Source organism: Brachionichthys hirsutus, chromosome 1 (assembly GCF_040956055.1).
Source record: "Brachionichthys hirsutus isolate HB-005 chromosome 1, CSIRO-AGI_Bhir_v1, whole genome shotgun sequence".
Classification (NCBI taxonomy): domain Eukaryota; kingdom Metazoa; phylum Chordata; class Actinopteri; order Lophiiformes; family Brachionichthyidae; genus Brachionichthys; species Brachionichthys hirsutus.
In genome coordinates, this window is record NC_090897.1 from 1,431,758 (window position 1) to 1,452,648 (window position 20,891).

Below are 20,891 nucleotides of genomic sequence, written 5' to 3' on the forward strand. Positions count from 1 at the left end.
GGTGTTGAAAGTTGTTGGAGAGAAAAAAAAAGAATTTTTGAAGCCAAAAGTTTAAATAAAAGTGCAATTTTGTTTGACCGCATTAGCAAATAGCATCGTTTAGCTGTCCGGCGGTTAAAAAGAAACACCACAGTTTTGGTGATTCGGGTGTTTCGTACAAACAAACAGAGGAAATGGACGACAACACGAAGGAAAACATTGACTCCCAGCGACCTTCCTGCTTCACAAAGGTCGCCACTTTCCGTCCCGCAGCGTCTCTGGTCCAAACGGTCCAAATGTTTTCGAAAGTGAGATAAATGAGTTGACCGGCAGGGAGCAAGCGCCCCCCCCCCCCCCGGGGAATATTCCTGTTCCCGCACAACAGAAGAAAAGAGAAAGAAGCATGTACTAGAAGTGAAAGACGCGCATTTAGATCAAAGACTCTGTTTGTTTTGTTTCGTAAAACGTCTTCAGAATGTCCTTCGACTGAAACGTCGACGTCGACAGTTTATGAATCAACAGATCGCAATTAATGAGGATTTCTCCTAGAATGGGCGGGCCTATCTACCATGGCAACGGCTCTGTAGGGGCGGGGCCTTGGGCCCGCTGATGAAATGACGTTCGGTTTTAGGGAGCCCTGCTAACATGTTGTAAAGTAAATGAGGCAATAATTACAATTTGTGTGCCCCCCCCCCATTTCTTCTTGGGATTGGAGGTGTTCCCAGGCCAGATTAGGTAATAATCCCTCCAGTTAGACGTGGCTGGAATGAGGCGAGGTCGGAGGACAGCAGGCGTCCTCGCCGGAAGCTCAAAGACTCGTCTCGACAAAGTCGACAGAGGTTAGAAGCTCAGCGTTCCGTGTTTGCGTGTGGAGAGTCTTGACTTTCACAGCCGGTATGAAACACAAGATGAAAAGAAAGAACACACACACACACACACACACAGATACCTGATTCCAATCGGAGATGACGGGAACGCTGTCACCCATTTCTGCCTTGTTTTTAATTTTTACCTCTCTCACTTTCCGCCTTTGGTCTCTCTCTTCGTTTGTTATTTCCTTCTGTCGTCTATATTTAATTTTCATTTCCCAAAGTAAAACCTGAGTGCAGAGAAATCAAGGAAGTAAAAGCCAAAGAGGAACCGCAGGAGGCCATTCATCCATCTCCCAGCCCCCCCCCCCCCCGGTGCGCGTTTGCAGCCAATCATCTGACTTTTAGCCGAGCATTTTCTCACATTGTTAACGGGTGACAGGTGGAGGCTCCTCCCTGAATCGAGGAGACAAGTATGACGGCGACCGCTTTGAAATTCATATTACCCAGATGATCAAACAAGTCCTCGTTCCAGTTCTCCTGGCGGCGCCGACAGCCAAAGGGGGGGGCATGTTGGTAAATAGTTTACAGATGAGGGGGGGGGGGGGGATCTCAGGCTTCTCACCTCACCGTGACCTCGCGGTTCTGAATGTGTTGATGTAACCGGATTGTAAGGACTTGATGATGATGATGATGATGATGATAATGATGGAGTTAATGGTTCCGCTGCAGGAGGTCGGAACATGCAGCTTCTCGACAACACAATAAATCAAACATGAAAACAAAGCAGCAACTGATCCTCTCTGCACGGATTTGTGTTTAGATGAAACACACAATGTGGATTTACAGCAAACCCGATGTTTGTTATTAAGAGCCTGGGACGCTCAGGACGCAGAGAGAGAACGGGCCGAGCCGCACGCCTCCTCAAAGTGTCGTGGGAAACGAAAGACAATTCCTGGATCGCTCCTTCTTATCCGGATCCATTCCACCAAATTCTTTTTTTTTTCTAATCTGTGAAGGATCGAGCTCCACCGATTCATTTTTCCTGCTTCTCTCGCGGTCCCCCCCCCCCCCCCCCCCGAGACATCCAAAGGTCAAATGAGATATAATCCCTCCAACAAGACCCGGGTCCCGGGAGCATCCTCCCAGTCAAACGTGCCCAGAATGCCTCCAAGGGGAGGCACCCAGGAGACAGAACACCGCCGCAGCATCAAGACAGTGAATAAATAAACCCAAATCCCAGGGTCCTGCAGGTGGAAAGATCCCGGAGGGGGGGGGGGGGTCCGGTGATGGCCGACCGAAGTGGAACGTTCAACGAGCATCTCAGAACCGCAGCATCAGAGAAAGAGGGACCCTGAGGAGGAGCGGTTTGATGATCCTCATCCTCCTGCTCACTTTGATCTTTTTGTGCTGCCCTTCCTTTTCCAGCGTTCACATTATCTAACAACCCCCCCAGGACGCCAACCCTGAAGAACATTTTCTCTCCTGTACCTGAGGCTTCTGTTTCTCTGCCAAAGCTGCTCTCCGGAGTCTCCGTCCTCGGCTCGGATGCAGGCCGGCCGTTGGCGTTGAGCGGGGTGGGAGCGTGCGTTCAGGTATTCAGGTGTGCCAATGAAGAGCTGCCACCTCCTCCGCTACGGTTGTTATTCCGACAGGATTATGCAAACATAATCTGAAACACTGAATGCATTTCCATCAGCTGGAAGGACGGGAAATGTTCCGAGACCTGATTCCATTAGACGTTAAAGGAATCCGTTTCCTCTTTCATCGGCATTCCGACATTTTATGGGACAGTTATAATCCGTTTGTTGGGGAAACAAGAATTATATTATATTTGGGCATATTCTTATCTGTCATCACATTTTATGCGCTGAAGCATTGCAGTTTCTAGAATCAATTTTCTCTCATATCACCATATTGATGACAGAATCTGGACCATCAGCTTCCTGCAGCCCGATCTCAGGCGGTTTTCAGGAATGATTGCCACAAACACACTCTTTCATTCTTCTTCTTTTTATTTCATCTACTTCTGCACCTACAGCACTCTGTCTTGGATTCTGTATTAGCCCGATAGAATGTAGTTATTGCAGGAAGATGAAGGCAGTGGAGGCCCATCTGTCGCTGGACCGTTCCTTTTACAGCGGCTTCAAAAGCATCCAAATGGAAAGGAAACGAGTTCTGTCAACGTGAAAGTAGGTCAGGAGGGAACGCAGCACAAAGTAGAATAAAGTGAAAGTGACATGAGGATAAATTCTGACGGGGAAAATGTGCAAAAATAACTTGAAAACGAATAAATTAAGAGCCTGAAATGACTAAAGTCAAAAAGGGCAACAAGTGACAAATACTTTTACATTCTTGGGATCCACAAAACGGCCAAAGACACACAGACGGCGTTCCATCCCTCACGGAGATAGTGAGCATTTATGACTGTGAATGACAAACCAACGTCTTTAGATCCTGTTTGTGCGTCGCCATGTTGGATCCATGAGTTTCCCTTCATTTGATCCGTACCGTATCACCTCTCAGGTTGAATCTGGACAGAGTGGCGCTTAACGACTAATGGCGTCCTCCATGGCTCGGCTGTAATGTGCACTAGACTCTCATCCACGGGTAAAGTGCACGCTGGCACAGAGAGAAAACAGTCCTTTACATTAAATGGCCCGCGACAAGGACCGTGTAGTTTTTGGAAAGGGACATTGCTGTTGAGATTGTCGGCTTTTTTGTGGGACCTTATTATATTCAAGTCCAGGCAGACGTCACAACACGGATCTCAAACCAAATCCATGTGGGTGTTTAATTTTGGAGATAATTGTCTCCGCTTTTGAGTTGAGTTTGCCGATGAAACCGACCCCGCCGTGACCCCCCCCCCCCAGGCTGTAGGATAAGTTCGTGTTTCCCAGGCAACGCTCGTGAATCTCCACGGTAGCTTCGTTACCGTGAGACGGTTCCTGAAGCTGGACTGAAGCAGAGAACGCCGACAAGAGAGAGCGATCCATCCTGAATGGACCTGGAGCTCCAGAGGAATCTCAGGGATGCCCCTCCCATGGTGGAGAGCAAGGTTCTAGTGGATGGGAGGGAGGTGCCCATCCAGGAGGAACTGGGCGGGTACCGGCCTTCACAGGAGGCAGGAGAATGACATCATCGAGGAACAGGGAAAGACTAAAACAAGTGGATGAGGGAGCTGAGCGACGGCTGCTCCACCACTTTTGAATGTTCTGGGAGTAATGGGACAACGCATCGGTGAAGGATAGCTCCCAGTTAATCCTACTGGTGACCCAGCGGCTCAGTGAACCCGGCAGGAAAAGCTTCCCACGCAGGACACGTCTGGGATTTCCCTGGATTTGAGAGAATGTAAATCCTATTCAGTTTCTGTTGCACTTTAATCAACGCTTTTTATTTCACTGCTGCTCGTTGTATGTGTAGCTGTTCATTTGAAAGATAAAAAGATATCATTGTACCGAAGGTCGCGCCGTGACAACGGAGATCGTTCAGATCCTTGAGTCAGATTCTTGTGTTTCCTGTCTGCTGTTGGATTTCTCACTATGTGGCAGCTCGCTGCTGCTGATGGATCCAGAAGGAACTTTGGCTCCTGGCCATCCCAAAGCTCCACCTCCTCATCTGTCAGACATCTCAGCCTGCCGGGGGAAAATGAAGGGAGGATGGCCGGGAGCAAGATGGAGACCCGGCTCAATGGGATTAAAGAGCAGACAACAAGGAGGAGGGAGCCCCATTGCTCTGGCGTACGTACATAGCTTAGATGCTATGCTAATTACAGGCAGTGGAGAGTCGCTGTAGGCACACTGTTACCATGGAAACACATCCTCGGAACATCTTCACACATCGTGTACAGTACGGTTTTAAATTTACATTAATTAATGTCTAGTGGTCCGTCTATCATTTATCAATCTGTTTACACAAGACACAGGAAAACTCAGGAGTCTTTTGTGACTGTATTTAACCACTGATGAGACTCGCCGGCGTTCCCGGCGCTCCCGGCGCTCCCGGCGCTCGTCCGCCAGCGACGCGTCTTCCTTTGTCTTCTTTGGACAGACACGTGATTGAAGCGAACAAAACGGTTTGCTTCAACAGATGATGTGAGATAAAAAGCTTTTCGGAGGACATTGTGAAAGACGAGCATTCTGCGGTGATGGCGGCGGTGGTGGATGACCCTGCTGGTACCGGTGAAGTTGGTGAATCTGTGAAGGGTTATGATGCATAAAGATGATAACAATTACGGTGTGTCTCTGTGCCATGGGACAGGTTCGTGTGAAGACAGAGTTCTGTTCGTTCTCTTCTTATTTCACAGTTTTATTTGATTTAAAATAAAGAAAGGCTAAGAATCTACCTTTGCCCAAAGTGTCTGAAGATAAAGTTTGGCTTTGGCATCTACTCGATGTCCATCAAGTCTATCGTCTCTTTGGTCCTGGATGGAAACCGTTTATATTTCAAATTACATTTCCGTTTTTTCAGAGAGAATTCGCCTGTTGATTCGGTTGCAGGTTTTAGTGACATCAATAGCTTGTCTTCTGGACATGAAGGCTTTTCTCTCCGCGAGTTGCTTTGTCCTCTTCCTGTCTTTGATTTTTCTTTCTTTTTTTCCAGCTGCGTTGTTGGAACGCCGCCATTGCTCTTCTTCTCGACTCATTCATTAGTTCTTAGGATGAGCCGAGAGCAGCTGCCACAGGTCAAAGATTTGTCAGAATTGCCTCGATGCAAAAAATAACACAAATATTTATCTTAAAGGTCAAAGAAAAGCAATTCAAACCATGCTAAAAAAAAAATTATGGTTGTAGATTCTGACTTATTTTAACATCCAAAATACAAAAACAAAACTCAAAAATTCCTCAACCCCCCTGGATAGATAAGTTCCATCGTCCTTGAGCATCGCAGCATCTTCCTAAACAGCCGGAAGAGATTTGGACTAGGGCAGAAATTATTATAAATTGAATTCATACCGTTCAAAAGTCAGAATCTGAATTTTCAGAGCTCCCAAAAGATGCTAAAATGGCTGTTCCCTTAAGTTTGCTACCGATGCCAGCCATGCCGTTAACAGAATAAATCGATAGGGGATTTACATCCCGACTCGGAAAACTGCTGCAGGAGTCTGCGCCGCCCCGGTTCATAAGCACGGAATGTTCCGGGGTAAAATAAGCGTCTGATTACTCAGGCTGTCCTTGACAGGTCCGAGTCCGCCGACTGTCACCAGAGTCTAAACGGAGCCTTGAGAGGCAGCATCCAGATTCTGTGCTCCACTTGTCGGAAACAAACTCTCAGACAACTTCCAGCTCTCAGGGCCCAGAACTTTTCTCTGTTTAATTCATAACCTTGGGACTATTTTTTTATTTTATTTTATTCTTATCCTGCATATCAAAGTAATTTTATGAAGGAGAACTCCTGCTTCACCTGACTCGTGTTCAGCCGTCAGTTTGAAGGTGAAAAACAATCCAGGATGTGAAGTCGATCGCTCGCTACGGCATAACGAAACGACTTAGAAATAACAACCCTCCATCACCACATGAACTCCTAAAGGTGGAGGTGAACTTGTTTTACCTTTGAGCAGCTTTAGTGGCCTCTTCGGTGAGCAGAAGGTTTATATTCTCAGCACATCTGAAAGTATAATCAGTCGGAGGGCAAAGCCGATCGGCAGCTGCTCAACTAACCCAGCATTGGCACCAGAACACCTTTCATCTGCCTCCATACACATATTAATGCGAATAAAGTAACGGCCAGAATAATTACGCGTCTCCCTCTCAGATCTAATGAAGCTGCACTTTACAGCAAAGAAGGCAGATCAAATCGCTAAGTCTGCTCTGCAAGGTTTACGAGCGGCAACGCTAACGAGCTACTCGGCTGCGAGGCTAATTTTGACCCAGACGGGCCCAGGATGTCTGACTTGCAGGTAATGTAAAGGTAATGTTCAGTCTGAGGACGCTTTTCTTTTCTATATCGGTTTCGTTTCTTTCCTAAAAAGCAGAACGTCACGTCCTACTGCGAACAAAAACGCTGGTAACGCAATACACACATGCTCATTGAGACGCAAACAAAATGCACGTTTATTCTTGCAACAGACCGATTTAAAGTCCCTGGAGTTCCTCAGGGTTCTGTGCATGGACCATTTTTACTCATTCTGTGTAATATTATAAGGAAACACTATTCGTTTGACTCTTTATGCAGATGATACACAATTATACTTACCAGTGAAACCAGCTAAACTTCAGCTAATCGATTTTTGTTTCACGTTCATGTTTAGTCTATTTTCGTAAATCTCTCGAGAGCACGTCGCTTGATGGTGTCACCTTTACTGATGTCGTTAGCTTGACCTCCTCCACTGTGATGAATCGGGGCGCTGTTTCTGTGGCTGCCTTCTTTCACTTAAAATCTGGTACATTTGGTCTCAAACAGAATCAGGACAATGAATCCATGTATTTGTTGTTACTTCCAGGCGGGATTACGGTAATTCCCTATTATCAGGCTGTGCCAGTAAATCCCTAAAGACTCTCCAGCGGATCTACGATGCTGCAGCATGTGTACTGACCAGAACGAGTGGCAGAGCCCATATCCGTCCCATATTAGCTTTACTGCGCTGAGTCCTACTTCAGAATTTAAAATCCCTCTTCTTGTGCACAAAGCCCTTCATCGTTAGGCTCCAGCATACCTTAATGAGCTCGTAGTACCCTATTAACCCATCGAGAACTCCAGCATGCTCGGGTTACTTGTCATCTTCCCTGGAGTCTAGCTTGTAGAAGGGGAGTCAGCGCGGTCAGTTATTAAACTCCTCTCCTGCGGATTTATCTTCCATCTCATCCCAGGAGGCAAACTCCGTCTCTTTGCTCAAGGGTGAGGCGTAAAGCTAACGACTGAGGCTGGCTTAGCCTGGCTACCGCTAGACTGCTCGGGGATTTCCCAGGATGCACTGAGCTCCTCTCCTCCTCGACACATTCCTGTCTCATTAATTCATATTTCCTAACGAGACCGTTCCCCAGAGGCTTTGTGCTTCCTTGTCCTGCAGGTTACGGTGGATATTACAAACAGTAAATTCAACCCTCCATCGTTATAACTCGTATTGTTGCTGCTGCTTTTGTTGTGATTTAGTGTCTTACGAAAAGACTCGGCTTAGAACAATGAATCCACCAAGATTTGTCAAAGTCTGCCGGGAAGTTTATGTTTCATTGACAGGAAATGTTCATAAAGCTCCGTTTTGCAATGTCCAAAACAGTCGAGAAATAATCCTCAATCCTTTATGCAGATTTGCTTCAAACCAAATGGGCTCTTCCATCATTCCTGGCCACTCTCCCAAATGTAATTTAATTATTTCCACCAGCTGCTGTCAGCAAGACAGTTAAATTAACACGCCCAAAACATTACAGCCTGCTGGGAACCGCAAAATCCATTTTAAAAGCATTTTATCTGTTTCAGCCACTGAAAATCTGTCAAATCAATCAAATATTTTTGCTCCTGAATCAGCGTCACCTGGACTGGTAAACGGCAGCATCCCACCTGGGCAGGTGTAGGATGGAGATCCCGTCTGCCGTTGAGCAAAATATTTCAGCTGCGAAAGCATTACAAATGGAAACCAAAACAACAGAAGGCTGCCGGCAATAAGCATCTGCAACGTTCATCTGCTTCCACGACGCCGAGCCTCGTAATGTGAGAATGTCAGCGCCTTCTATTTCCGCCATGCATCACACCGGACGCCACCGGATTTAATGGAATTTCCAATGTAAGGCTATTTTTCAGGCTGGTAATGGATGGCGTCAGAGAAATCACGACCTTATCATCAGTAAGGTCCACGAGAAAGCAGAGAGCGGCGGCGGCCAAGGTGAACCCAGGAGGCTGACAGGATGCTCAGCTCTGCATTACCGGCCAGCTCGGGGCCTAAGATGACTTTCACACCCACCTGAAGCCCGACGATTTGAGCCTCTGCTCTTAATGCTCCGTTTACGCTGTTCCGGCTGTGCTGCGCATACACAGGATGAATCCCCCCCCCCCCCCTGAGAAAGGTTTGTGTAGATTTCTGTATTCTGCTGTATAAATGCAGATATGTGATTGCAGCGGTGAGAGAATAAATGATGCAACATTCACACATGCCTGTCGGGGGCCTAAAGGTGCGCGTCAATAATCGGTGAATTAATTTTGCCTTGTTTTTTAGTCCCTTTTTCATGCACATTTGAACTTAAACCGTTCTGATATTATTCCCCGGTGATGGAGTGTTGAGGGGGGGGGGGGGGGGGAGTCGGTCTGTGTCATTGGACTTCAAATGCAGTCAGAGAAGCAGGTTGCTGCATTAATTCAGGATGCATACCGTAGATTCATGCAGTTGCACAGTGCATATTATAAATATACACGATTTGCTGGTAGAACTGTCTTTTTATTTCTAGTAATATGGTAATTTTAAAATACATTAAGAAACTAAAGATCACATGACTTAGCTGAAGCTGCTGCTGGCTAATGATTCTCAGAGGTATAGCACGGACCAGGTAAGCTATGTCTGCGGATGGTCAGCCTTATCGCCTCCACCAAGGAGGTGATAGTTTTGATGCCGTTTGTCTGTTTGTTAGCAGGATTATGGAAAAATTGCTGGATGCATCTTGATTTAAAAACAAATCTGAAGTCTTGGTCTAACTTAGTTCCCGTTAAATTTTGAGAGCGATCCGGATACCCGTCTGGATTTAAAAACATTTTTTTCCCATTTTCTTATAATGGAAGCTTTGAGAGGAAGTGCAATATCCTGCTTTCCCAGTCGGATGCTTTGGACTTCGGTGTATCTGAGGTCGGGGTAGGATGCAGCTGAGTTCTGTCATTATTCACCAGCGGCGGGTTCCTCTCTTTCCTCCGTGAATATTTATCCGGAATTTCACATCCGACTGGCGGAACGCCGCCGTCACGTTGTCTCGTCCTTCATCTGGTTCTTCCTCGACCTGAAAAGATTCCAGACACGCCAGTTTGGTTTCTTTTCAGAAGAGCCAACTGGTTTGGAGCGGAAAAGAATTTGTTCTGAAAAAGGATTCCTGTACATTCGGTCGCCATGGAAACAAGATGTGGATGTAAAAGCGTGTACCTATCTGTCTGCAGCTGTGAACGTATGCGTGGTGTGTCTTTGTCTCTGCCTGTCAGTCACTTTTCAGTTTGTTGTCACGCTATGTTTTGGTGAATCCATAGATCGGTTCATACGCGGACCCATTTTCCATCGTGTTATCGTCATAAGGAGTTTATTTTTTTTTTACTTCATCAAACGTCTCTCATGGCGACGAGGCCTCCTTCCTATCTGAGGAGATGCAGGTAGAAAATAAAAGCCACAGAACACATTTGATTTATGCATTCCCCACCTCCCGGCTGAAACCCATTCGGTCCTGCAGGCCTGAAAAAAGACTTACGTGATGCTTACATAATAATCTCCTGATGCAGAGTGAGTGTGTGTGTAACCTGGTGTGTGCGCTGCGTGCGCGTGTGAAGTCAATTATCATGACCCAAGACTCTTGGGGCGTTGGCATGGAGACCAATTAGCTCTAATTATCGACACTCAGCTGTCATATAGTTGCAGTCGCAGGAAGGTGCCGATGAATTTATGGAAGTCACATCGTGCTTCTGGTTCCAGGCTGTCGTGTTCAGTTAGCAGTAATGAAGGGAAACATCTACATCACAAAACCAGATCCGTGATGCAACCAACCCCAGGAGGCTGCCGGAGGATGAAATGCTGCTTTATTACCTCCAATTACCAATTACACATGATTGCCTCTTTAATTGTTTGTCAAAGAGAGCGCTAGCGTTGTTGTTCAAAGAAGATGCAGCTCTTGATCTAAGGAAGAATGTATACTTTTTTTTTTTAGGTGGATTTGAGAAGCGATGCAGAAACTGAGTCAATTTTTTAAAGATTATTCCAATATCTTGAAAGCTAATAAAAGGCCTAGCAGTCTAAAAACACCACGATATGGATGACTTATGACGTTTCATGCAACTGGATCCAGATCCACCATCAGTATGTCGGTACAGGAAGGAAGTAGCAACTTAAAGGTTGGTGATTTGTTTGCTTGTTTGCCTGTAGGGTGATCCAGATAAACTAAGACTAATCATTTCTTACACGTTGTCAGATGAGCAGTTTCTCTTTTACTTCAATTGAGGAAAAAAAAATAACCGATTGGTATTTGTGTATGCAGGAAATGCCAACATTAATGTGTGATGATCACCGGCAACCAACCAGGCGGCTCGCGGCTCTCCTCTGGTTTACCGTCTCACGTCGGATCGCTTCCGCCTCGGTTGGTGGAGCATCTTCAGCAGAGACTCGTGAACCTTCCCCGTTCTTCCACTGGATCGGTGAAAAACCCCAGTCGAGTGTTTTTGACAAGAACACAAACTCAAGGCTGAACACGTTTGCTGTTTGCTCAGCAACATCCGCTGTGTCTGTTTGCATAAACCATCCAGCTAAGCAGGCGGTTCTTTTGGATTTATTCAGAGTAACACCTCACACGCTCGCTATTCCTCTCTCTTATGTTGTCGGATGGATGCACAAAGTAAGTGAATATTTTAGCTGACATACAAATAGTACATAAACCTATTATGGATATAGGGAGCTGTTTTATGCACTGTTAAATGCAACAGATAGTTAACAATGTGTTGGAAAATGTAGAAATTAAACCACTAAAAACAAAAAATTAACATTTTCTTGTAAAATGTATTCTTTCAGTCACAAACAGAAAGTTTAATTTCGGCTGCACAAAAAAAATTAAATAAACTTTTATCCTAGCTTTTGTTCTTTGCATAATTTTCTAACGAATCACAGAACTTCCGCTCAAGCACCTCCTACTTTCAGATTTAAGCCCCACCCCTTCCGAGCACAGATCGGAATTGATTGTGGAGGTTCTATAATGGACAATGGATAACTATGCAAACGCCACACAGCAAGGCTGCACGTCGGATTCAAGCCTGTGACCTTCTTGCTGTGTAACAGCGCTGACCACTGCGCCACCGTGCTGCCATGTTTCCCTAAATTTCCCTTTATATTGTCTTTTGAGCTGCTGTGATGGTGAACTTTCCCCACTGAGAGCTCACTAAAGTGGATCTTATCTTATCTTAATTGGTTTGTTACAGACAAAGATGTAGTCCGTCGGGTTGCTTGTCGGTTTGAACCCCGGCAGGCTCCCATTGGCTGGATTCGCGGCGAGTAACAAGCGAGCAAATGAACTTTTTCAGCCCTGCATAAAAACACCCGAAAAGAGGCAGATTTTTGAAGGAGCCCTCTTCCATGCGTAGTTAAGGAATATTTAGTGAAAGGAAACGAGCCATACGGTGGCGTCTGATGTTTGAGATGCTGCTGGGCTGTTCAGACAGGAAGTAAGAGGAAGCGTTCGCCTGAATAGACGGAGCCTCGGCTTCAGATCCCAGCAGCGAGAAGCTTTCTGTGGATTTCTGTTGTGGCTCTTGGGGGAGGATATCCGAAAGCCACAATTCAAGCACTCCTGGAGACATGGAGAGAAATTTAAGAGCAAGAAAGGTGGACTGCTTTCACACGATGACGCATCCAATGAGTTTAAAATGAGTGTAGGCATGGCTAAGGCAGAGTGTCACTCGCTCTGCTGCAACACCTCGTCTATATTTACCTCGTGCATTGAAAGAGATCGGCGCCCGTCAAAAGGATCCGGGCCGAAGCAAGTACAGGCATCAGGATGGATCTTTAATGAAACGCTGTGTGGCAGGCTAATTATCCCCGAGCCTGGGACCTGCTTCCTTTAATGGAGCTCGGCGCATTAGCTGGCTGTTGGTAGGACTAGCGCTGCTAATGGCTGATGGAGTCGGTGAGAAGAAGAGAAAAAGCAAAGCACAATTATCATCAGCACATTAGAGGAAAGAAAGAGGAAGGACTCCAGAGCACGGTTTGATTTTGAAGCCCACGTTGTAGCGTGTGTGAAACATTTTTACCGGAAATTTAATGAAATTAATATTTTGCAAGTTGCTGTAATTGGCAAAAACAAATTGTTTTGTGGCAACAATCCAGGATGGTGGAATTAAATGGCTTTTTTTTTCTACCTTCACAAGTCAAACCACTGATTTTTTTGGCTCAAATAATTCCTGAGATTGTGACAAACTGAAATTTTACTACCAAATATTCAAGACTGATTATCTATTATAGCCAATTAAACACGGCCGCTTTAATCTTCTAAAGAAAGATCAATACCAGGAAGGTCCCATTTCTGCACACTGAATGTTTGAATCTGTTTGAACTGCTGCTTGTTCTTGAAGCCGGATCGATGGCTTCCCGCATCGAATCGTCCGTCGGTGTCTCCCCCCCGTTACGCACGGCGCGCCGCACCACCTGCTCCCAGACGCCACAACAGCGCTGCAGGGCTCCCTGCAATGCTGATTGCGTTGCGTGAGCTCAAGCTCCGGAGCTTCGCAGGAGTTTTTTCTTTCTTTTTCTTAGATATAAATGTGCCTTTCAGCGCAGCATGAATAATTCATGAGTCTTGATCTGAAGTGTAAGTTATTCAGCATCAGACGCGTTGATGAAATTATGGCCGCATGCGTTATTAAAGAGGAGAGAAGAGAAGTTGAGCCAAATGGAGGTAGGAGAGATATTCAGTGGATCTAATGAAAAAGGGGACATTTTGTATACGAGGATCGTCCCACGTGGAGCAGCCGCCATTCATTCACCGTGAAATGAGTCCACCCTACCTGCGTGTCACCTCAGGTCAGGTCGGGTCAGGTCGGGTCGCCGCACTGGGACAACTCGAGAGGCCGCAGACACAAACACAAGCATCGATCCACAGTATTGACTCCTTGATGATCTGCTGTGACGAGTGTCTGTCGGGTTCTCCTGCCTCTAAGCGAGTCCCTTCCTCCTGCTTGTGACCCATGTTCCCTTGTGTTGTTTTACTTTGTCATTAGGGAATGTTTTCCTTGTCATCGGTATGTAAACCCCTCTCTTTATATATATATAGCTGCTGCTCCTGCTGCATTGAACGTCCTCCTTTGTCGCTGGCAGACGCCGCTTTGTTTCAGCTCTGTCACGTCGTCCTTTTGCTTGAGGTCGAAAGACGAGCGTGTCTGCTTCTCGCAGATAACGCCGAGTATTGAAAGCAACTTTGCTATGAGCTGTGCTCTACATCTATAGATTTTCTTATACGGTTATTCTTCCATGTAATGAGGTGTAATAGAAACCGTGAAGAGAGCAGCAGGGTTTGCATGCAGGGCCACAAACTGTCCGTTAGTACCGAGGATTTCTCCTCCTGCGCACGCACCCTGAATATTAAATCCCATCGGCATGGACTGATTTTTGAATTATAACGTGAATCACAATATTTTCCCGACCTTAACCAAATGATTGTGATGATGATGATGCTGTGTCTGTTTCATGACCTGACGAGAAGAAAAAAAAAAAGACATTTTAAAGGAACCGTTTAGCTGTAAATAAAAAGTAGGACCATGGAAGAGTTCAACAGACCATTTTAATTTCAGCTCGACTTCAATTAAATACATATTTTGACACATCATTAGGAAGTAAATGTAATGGTTATAGAATAATAGAATGACGCCATCTGCATTCAGATTGCTTCCCCATATGCCTCCTTTTCCTGCCACGGGGCATGGAACCTCTGGGGAGAATGAAAACTGACTGGTGATCCAGCTCGACTCGCAGCCTGGCGCCAGTTCCTTCCGCTTTCATCTCGCTATCATAGACCTGATAAATAATTAAACTCACACGTTTGTCCTGTCGTCGGTGGTTGCTGTTGAGAAATAGCAACCTGTCTGTCTGTCTGTCTGTCCCTGCATGAGACCATTCGGAAACACTGGAGGGGATTAGAGCTTGTTTCATACGTTTGAATCAATACAATAACAGATTTTAATCATCCTTGGTTCTGCTGCAGCTGCTCCAGTCTGGTTTGTTTTGTTTTTCAGGCTAGGAATCATTTTATTATTTCAGATTCATCCTTCGTGCATATTGCATCACACCTGGGATTTGTTGCCTTCCTATTTTTCTCATTTTATCAAATCTACTTGTGGTTGTTGGTTTTTCAGTCACTTCTGTCAGACTTTAAACAACACATAGTTTATTTTCAGTGTCTACTCTACTGCAAATAGAAGGTGTGAGTCCATCATTATGATTTTATTACAGCTCCTCTTCAGGATTTATGAGAGGTTTGATTGTTGATGCAGGCAGACGGAGAATCCTGGATGCTGCTCATGAGATTTGTCGGATTAGGCAGCCACTAGCTGTTCAATCCTTGTCATTACAAGGCAGCAAATGCTCCCAAAGCCAATTTCATTTACTGGTGTACCTAAAGTAATATGCAAGATGGAAGAAAGTACTGCTGCTGTGCAGGGAATATTTAAATTAGATGCAGAACATACAGATAGAAAGACAACAGAACTAAAGAGGAGTTGTAAACAATCTACGGTGGGAGAAGAAGAAAGACTTGGCTTCCTGATTTTGCTAAAAGCACAATTCTTTTTTCATTTTGGTTTTGTAGGTTAAAGTGTTTTATATTTTGTGCTCCCTAGTTAATGTTATTTATTGATGTTATTTAATTTAATGTATTATTTAATTGTATAAATTGGAGTTTAAGGATTAAAATGTCAGGCAAATTGAAATGGATGCACTTCAAATATTTTCTGTTGCAGACTAAAAAAAATGGTAATAAAGTTATTCTTTGTTGTAAGTTTATCTATATTTCTTTCTTTTTCATATTTCTTTGTATGTTAATAAGGATACACGAGTGTTTTTTTTTCCTGGGGGGGGCGTGACAGAAAATAATTGAGAAGCACTGGATTAAATTGAACAAAGTGCATCTGTTCTCGTCACTGCAGTAACAATACTACTATCAGATCCACGGAGAGACTGAACCCGCGTCACGGGATGGCTTCTGGTCTCCAGGAGCCCCAACCCTGCAAACCCTGGTTTTATCATTTCTATTGTCTAACTTTAACTTTCTTTTTCTTTTCTTTCAGCTGTTTTCAGGTTGATAAGGACCCAAAATCACCATAATAGTGTAGAAACATGGGAAAAGTGAGTTTTTCATATATGGGACCTTTAAAAGAACGTCCTTTGCAACAACTTCCATTTCTGGTTGCTGATGACTTTCAATAATTTCTCTGCAGTCAGAAAACAAAGTGATTTTTAATATATTCATACAGAATGATAGTCATGAATAAAATATTCAACACAATCAACATTCAAGAACAAATATTTCTACATAACTGGTTCCTGAAGACAAAGTTCAATTCTCAGCAATCCTTCTGAAAGAAAACAACTCAATGTGCTCCACCTTACTGTCAGGCTTTTCCCGTTTTTATTGTCATGTGTCTTTTCAAATTAGAATTTTGTGTGAATTGTTCACCAAATGTTTGACAATCATAAGGCTGAACCATCATTGTGGATTCTCATGTGATCAATAAAGTGACTTTTCACTCTGAGTTGTTTCCCACATGTTATACAGTCAAAGGGCTTCTCACCGGTGTGGATTCTCATGTGTCTTTTCAAATCAGATTTCTGTCTGAATTTTTTCCCACATGTTTTACAGTCAAAGGGCTTCTCACCAGTGTGTATTCTCATGTGATTAATAAATTGACTTTTCACTCTGAATTGTTTCCCACATGTTTTACAGTGAAAGGGCTTCTCACCAGTGTGGATTCTCATGTGATTAATAAAGTGACTTTTCTGTCTGAATTTTTCCCCACATGTTTTACAGTCAAAGGGCTTCTCACCAGTGTGGATTCTCATGTGATTAATAAAGTGATTTTTCTGTCTGAATTTTTTCCCACATGTTTTACAGTCAAAGGGCTTCTCACCAGTGTGAATTCTCATGTGATCGATAAATGGACTTTTCACTCTGAATTGTTTCCCACATGTTTTACATTCATAGGGCTTCTCACCAGTGTGGATTCTCATGTGATTAATAAAGTGACTTTTCACTCTGAATTGTTTCCCACATGTTTTACAGTCAAAGGGCTTCTCACCAGTGTGAATTCTCATGTGAACGATAAATTGACTTTTCACTCTGAATTGTTTCCCACATGCTTTACAGTCAAAGGGCTTCTCACCAGTGTGGATTCTCACGTGATTAATAAAGGTCTTTTTCTCTCTGAATTGTTTCCCACATGTTTTACAGTCAAAGGGCTTCTCACCAGTGTGGATTCTCATGTGACTAATAAAGTAACTGTTCACTCTGAATTGTTTCCCACATGTTTTACATTCATAGGGTTTCTCACCAGTGTGGATTGTCATGTGTCTTTTCAAATTAGATTTTTGTATGAATTGTTCCCCACATGTTTTACAGTCAAAGGGCTTCTCACCAGTGTGGATTCTCATGTGATTAATAAAGTGACTTTTCTGTCTGAATTTTTTCCCACATGTTTTACAGTCAAAGGGCTTCTCACCAGTGTGGATTCTCATGTGATTAATAAAGGTCTTTTTCTCTCTGAATTGTTTCCCACATGTTTTACATTCATAGGGCTTCTCACCAGTGTGGATTCTCATGTGTCTTTTCAAAGTAGATTTTCGTATGAATTGTTTCCCACATGTTTTACAGCCAAAGGGCTTCTCACCAGTGTGGATTCTCATGTGATCAATAAAGTGACTTTTCACTCTGAATTGTTTCCCACATGTTTTACAGTCAAAGGGCTTCTCACCAGTGTGGATTCTCATGTGATCAATAAAGTGACTTTTCACTCTGAATTGTTTCCCACATGTTTTACAGTCAAAGGGCTTCTCACCAGTGTGGATTCTCATGTGATTAATAAAGTGACTTTTCTGTCTGAATTTTTTCCCACATGTTTTACAGTCAAAGGGCTTCTCACCAGTGTGGATTCTCATGTGATTAATAAAGGTCTTTTTCTCTCTGAATTGTTTCCCACATGTTTTACATTCATAGGGCTTCTCACCAGTGTGGATTCTCATGTGCCTTTTCAAATGATAATTTTGTCTGAAATGTTTTCCACATGTTTGACAATCATAATGCTTTTCTTCTGGGTGGATTCTCATGTGGAGTTTCCAGATCTTGCGTGTTGTGTAACCTTTGTTACATAATGTACAAACATATGGCTTCTTACTTGTGTTATTTCTTCCCTGGGATTGAAACTGGGGCTCAATCTCAACATCTCTTCTGCTCGTTCCACCTCCCTCATCATGGCTGACAGATACATGAGAGCTGTTAGAGATCAGCAGATCAATGTTTGCTGCTCCAACCACAGAGATTATAATCGGCATGTTGACGACAGACTCTGTCTCTGCTGCATTATCTTCATCTTTCACGTCCAGAGTCTGATCTTCACTCTGGTCATTTTCCTCATGAGTAGGATCAAACATGATGACATTAATCTCCTCCTTCAGTACAAGCTGCTCTCCCTCCTGACTGGTGAGGAGTTCCTCCGGCTCCTCTTTCAGGTGAGGAAGCTCTGGGTCCTCTTGCTTCATACTGGAGTTCACCTCCTGGTTCCAGAGCTGCTGGTCAGCAGGGATCTCCTCCTCCTCCTCCTCCTCCTCCTCCTCCTCCTCCTCCTCCTCCTCCTCCTCCTTACAGACATGAAGCTGTGGGCAATCTGGAGGGACAGGGAAGAAGAGGAGTGTGACGCTATTGTGATGACACAGACGCAGATGGTAATGGTGATAATTTATTTTTATTTTATTTATTTATTTATTTATTTTGACCACGTAAACAACAAAGAATAAAATGATAAAACAACGCCAAATACATGTGCACACATATACATAAAATTATACACAAATACATATATATATACTGTACACACATATAAAGACATATTGTTGGGTCTAAAATGGATAAACCCAAGAGGCCTTGCACACAAGAGACGAACGAGGCAGAAGCTGTAGTTTGTAGTTTATTTTAGACAGCTGCAGCTGGGAGAGGCCGAGAGGCGCGAGTAGTTAGCTCACGCACGGCTCTAGAAAAATGTGAAGTAGCTTAAACAGATCGTTCAATATATTGTGTATTTCTCAGAACATCTGTGTATAATCCTCTTTTAATGCTCAAACCCCCCCCTGTGTCAATTTCTCTTCTCCCGGGCGACTAACTGCTGAGGTGGGAGAAGGGAACACCTCGTGCTGTTCCAAGCTATCTGCCCAAGGCTGAAGTCCTTATCTGCAGCCTGAGTGGAGACAAAGCACTCCATTGTGTATTCCTGATCTTCAATAGCCTATGTTTGTCAAATCATTCTTCGCCAGGTGCTTATCAATAATACACCAATCAGTAGCAGAGAACAGAGCCACTCTGTTCTTCTTGATATCCATGTGTGTGCGTTGGTGAGCCGAACGCAGCTAACTACTCCGTCTCTCCATCCCTCCCGGCCGACAGCTGTCTTTAATAAATCTAATAATTACAGTTCTGCCTCGTTTCGTCTCTTCGGTCCAAGGCCTCTCTGGGTTTATTCATTTTAGACCCAACAAAACTCTCTCCCTCTCGCAGCCTGCACACAGTTTATAAATGGTGAACATGTCTGCACCGCACCCTGGGGGCGGTGTCATACTTCATGAATATCTTGAGTAAGATTAAGAAGGATAAATGGCATCAAAGGAACCCTGACCTAACTTCTGCTACTGATTGGTGAGTTAATGATAAGCACCAGTGAAGAATGTTTTGATAACTACAGGTTGCATACACAATCAAAAATAATCTATGGTCATGATGGAGTCCTTTGTCTCTTTGAGGAATGCAGATTCAAAGGCTTCATCTCTGCTCAGGCTGCAGATAAGAATGTGTACGTGCGCAAATCACCCAGACATGAAGACTCCAACCTTGGGCAGATAGCTCTTCGAAACAATACGAAGCGTTCCCTTCTTCAGTCTAGTCAGCATATAACAGATTTCCGATTGTCACTAACTCAGCAGTTAGTCACATGGCAGAAGAAAAACCACTAGGGGGTTGAGCATTATTAGGATTATAAACAGGATGTTCTGAGAAATACACAAATATATCGAACAGTCTGTTAAGCAACTTCACACATATTCACACGCACACACAGCACATGTAATATTAATTAACAATAACTCAAACAATAAATAATAACCTTAGTGCACTAACTATACAATTTACGTGAGCGAAAAGGAGTAGGAAGAAGTTTGTACTTATTTAACCCTACCCCTTCTAAACTTAAACGTTATCTTTCCTTATCAATTTACTAGCTAATGTACATAACACTCTTTACCTTTGTATTAGATAGAATGTTAGAGTGACTGATTCAGTCAGACAGTAGCATGTATTAAGTACAGTCAAACATCCTGTCTAAAAGGAGCTGTCTTGTTTCAGTTGAAAGTCCTTAAATATATATATATATAGTTACCATTTGATAAAATATGTATAAATTGACCGTCAAATCTTCCGTTTTATTAATATTTAATGACTTTTTGTTTACCTATCCTGTGTAACTTCAATTCGGGTCTCAGGCTGCGATCCAGCAGTCCTTGTTGAGGATAGAACTCTTCTTCGTCCTTGATGGCAGTTTTTTCAACCTTTCCAAAGATATCCTCCTCCGGAGCTGTTACTCGCGTTTTAACTACATTTCCCAAGAACTCAAATGAAGACATTTTTGTTAACTGAACGAAATACTTGAGAAACAAATAAAATACCGATTTTCACCGATTTTACGTGCGCAGAGAGCTAACGCCACAAACAGCATTTGTTGACTTCCGGTTGTTGTCCCCCACAATAACCCCCGACTCGGAAATCATCTAAGCTTTTTTGTTCCGCTGTCGCTGAAGGTAAAACTACGACTCCTGATGGAGGGAATCAAAATTCGAGTGCTTCAAATCAATAGAAAGGAATAATCAACTTCCATTTATTCCAGCAGGGGCTGAAAAACTCGAGAAACTCAATTTCCTGAAATTTAAGTCAAATTTAAAGGAGACACCTGTTCCATAAATAAAAAATCTATTTATTCTGTATCAGTATTTGCTTTTACAATTTAGACATTTAACATTCAATTTTAGAATGCAAAATGTCGATTAATATTTACATGAAAGGAAAGGCCTGCACATGTGGAAACATCCTGGACTTCATCCATTCAGGGCCTCACAGAGCCTGTCTGAGCGCATGTATTGAATCCTACTATGGCAACGACATGGCCCGCCCATCTAAATGTAGCCAATCCAATCACTCA

General features: G+C 43.8%; 1 protein-coding gene across 1 annotated transcript; it reads right to left on the bottom strand.

Annotated features, from left to right (window-relative positions):
- Positions 1 to 15,896: 15,896 nt before the first annotated feature.
- LOC137895310 (zinc finger protein 420-like) lies at positions 15,897 to 20,422 on the bottom strand. Its single transcript, XM_068740794.1, has 2 exons — positions 20,148 to 20,422; positions 15,897 to 18,317 (listed from the first exon to the last, which is right to left on the bottom strand). Exons 1-2 carry the CDS (start codon positions 20,317 to 20,319, stop codon positions 16,132 to 16,134), a joined length of 2,358 nt encoding a protein of 785 aa, XP_068596895.1. The 5' UTR covers positions 20,320 to 20,422; the 3' UTR covers positions 15,897 to 16,131.
- Between the last annotated feature and the right edge of the window lie 469 nt (positions 20,423 to 20,891).

Bases quoted from the DNA above. Each gene is read 5' to 3' on its own strand.
- LOC137895310 (XM_068740794.1), bottom strand. From the start codon at position 20,319: ATGTCTTCATTTGAGTTCTTGGGAAATGTAGTTAAAACGCGAGTAACA. The intron at 18,318-20,147 runs GTAAACAAAAAG...CTGTCCCTCCAG, and splicing joins ATTGAAGTTACACAGGATAG to ATTGCCCACAGCTTCATGTC.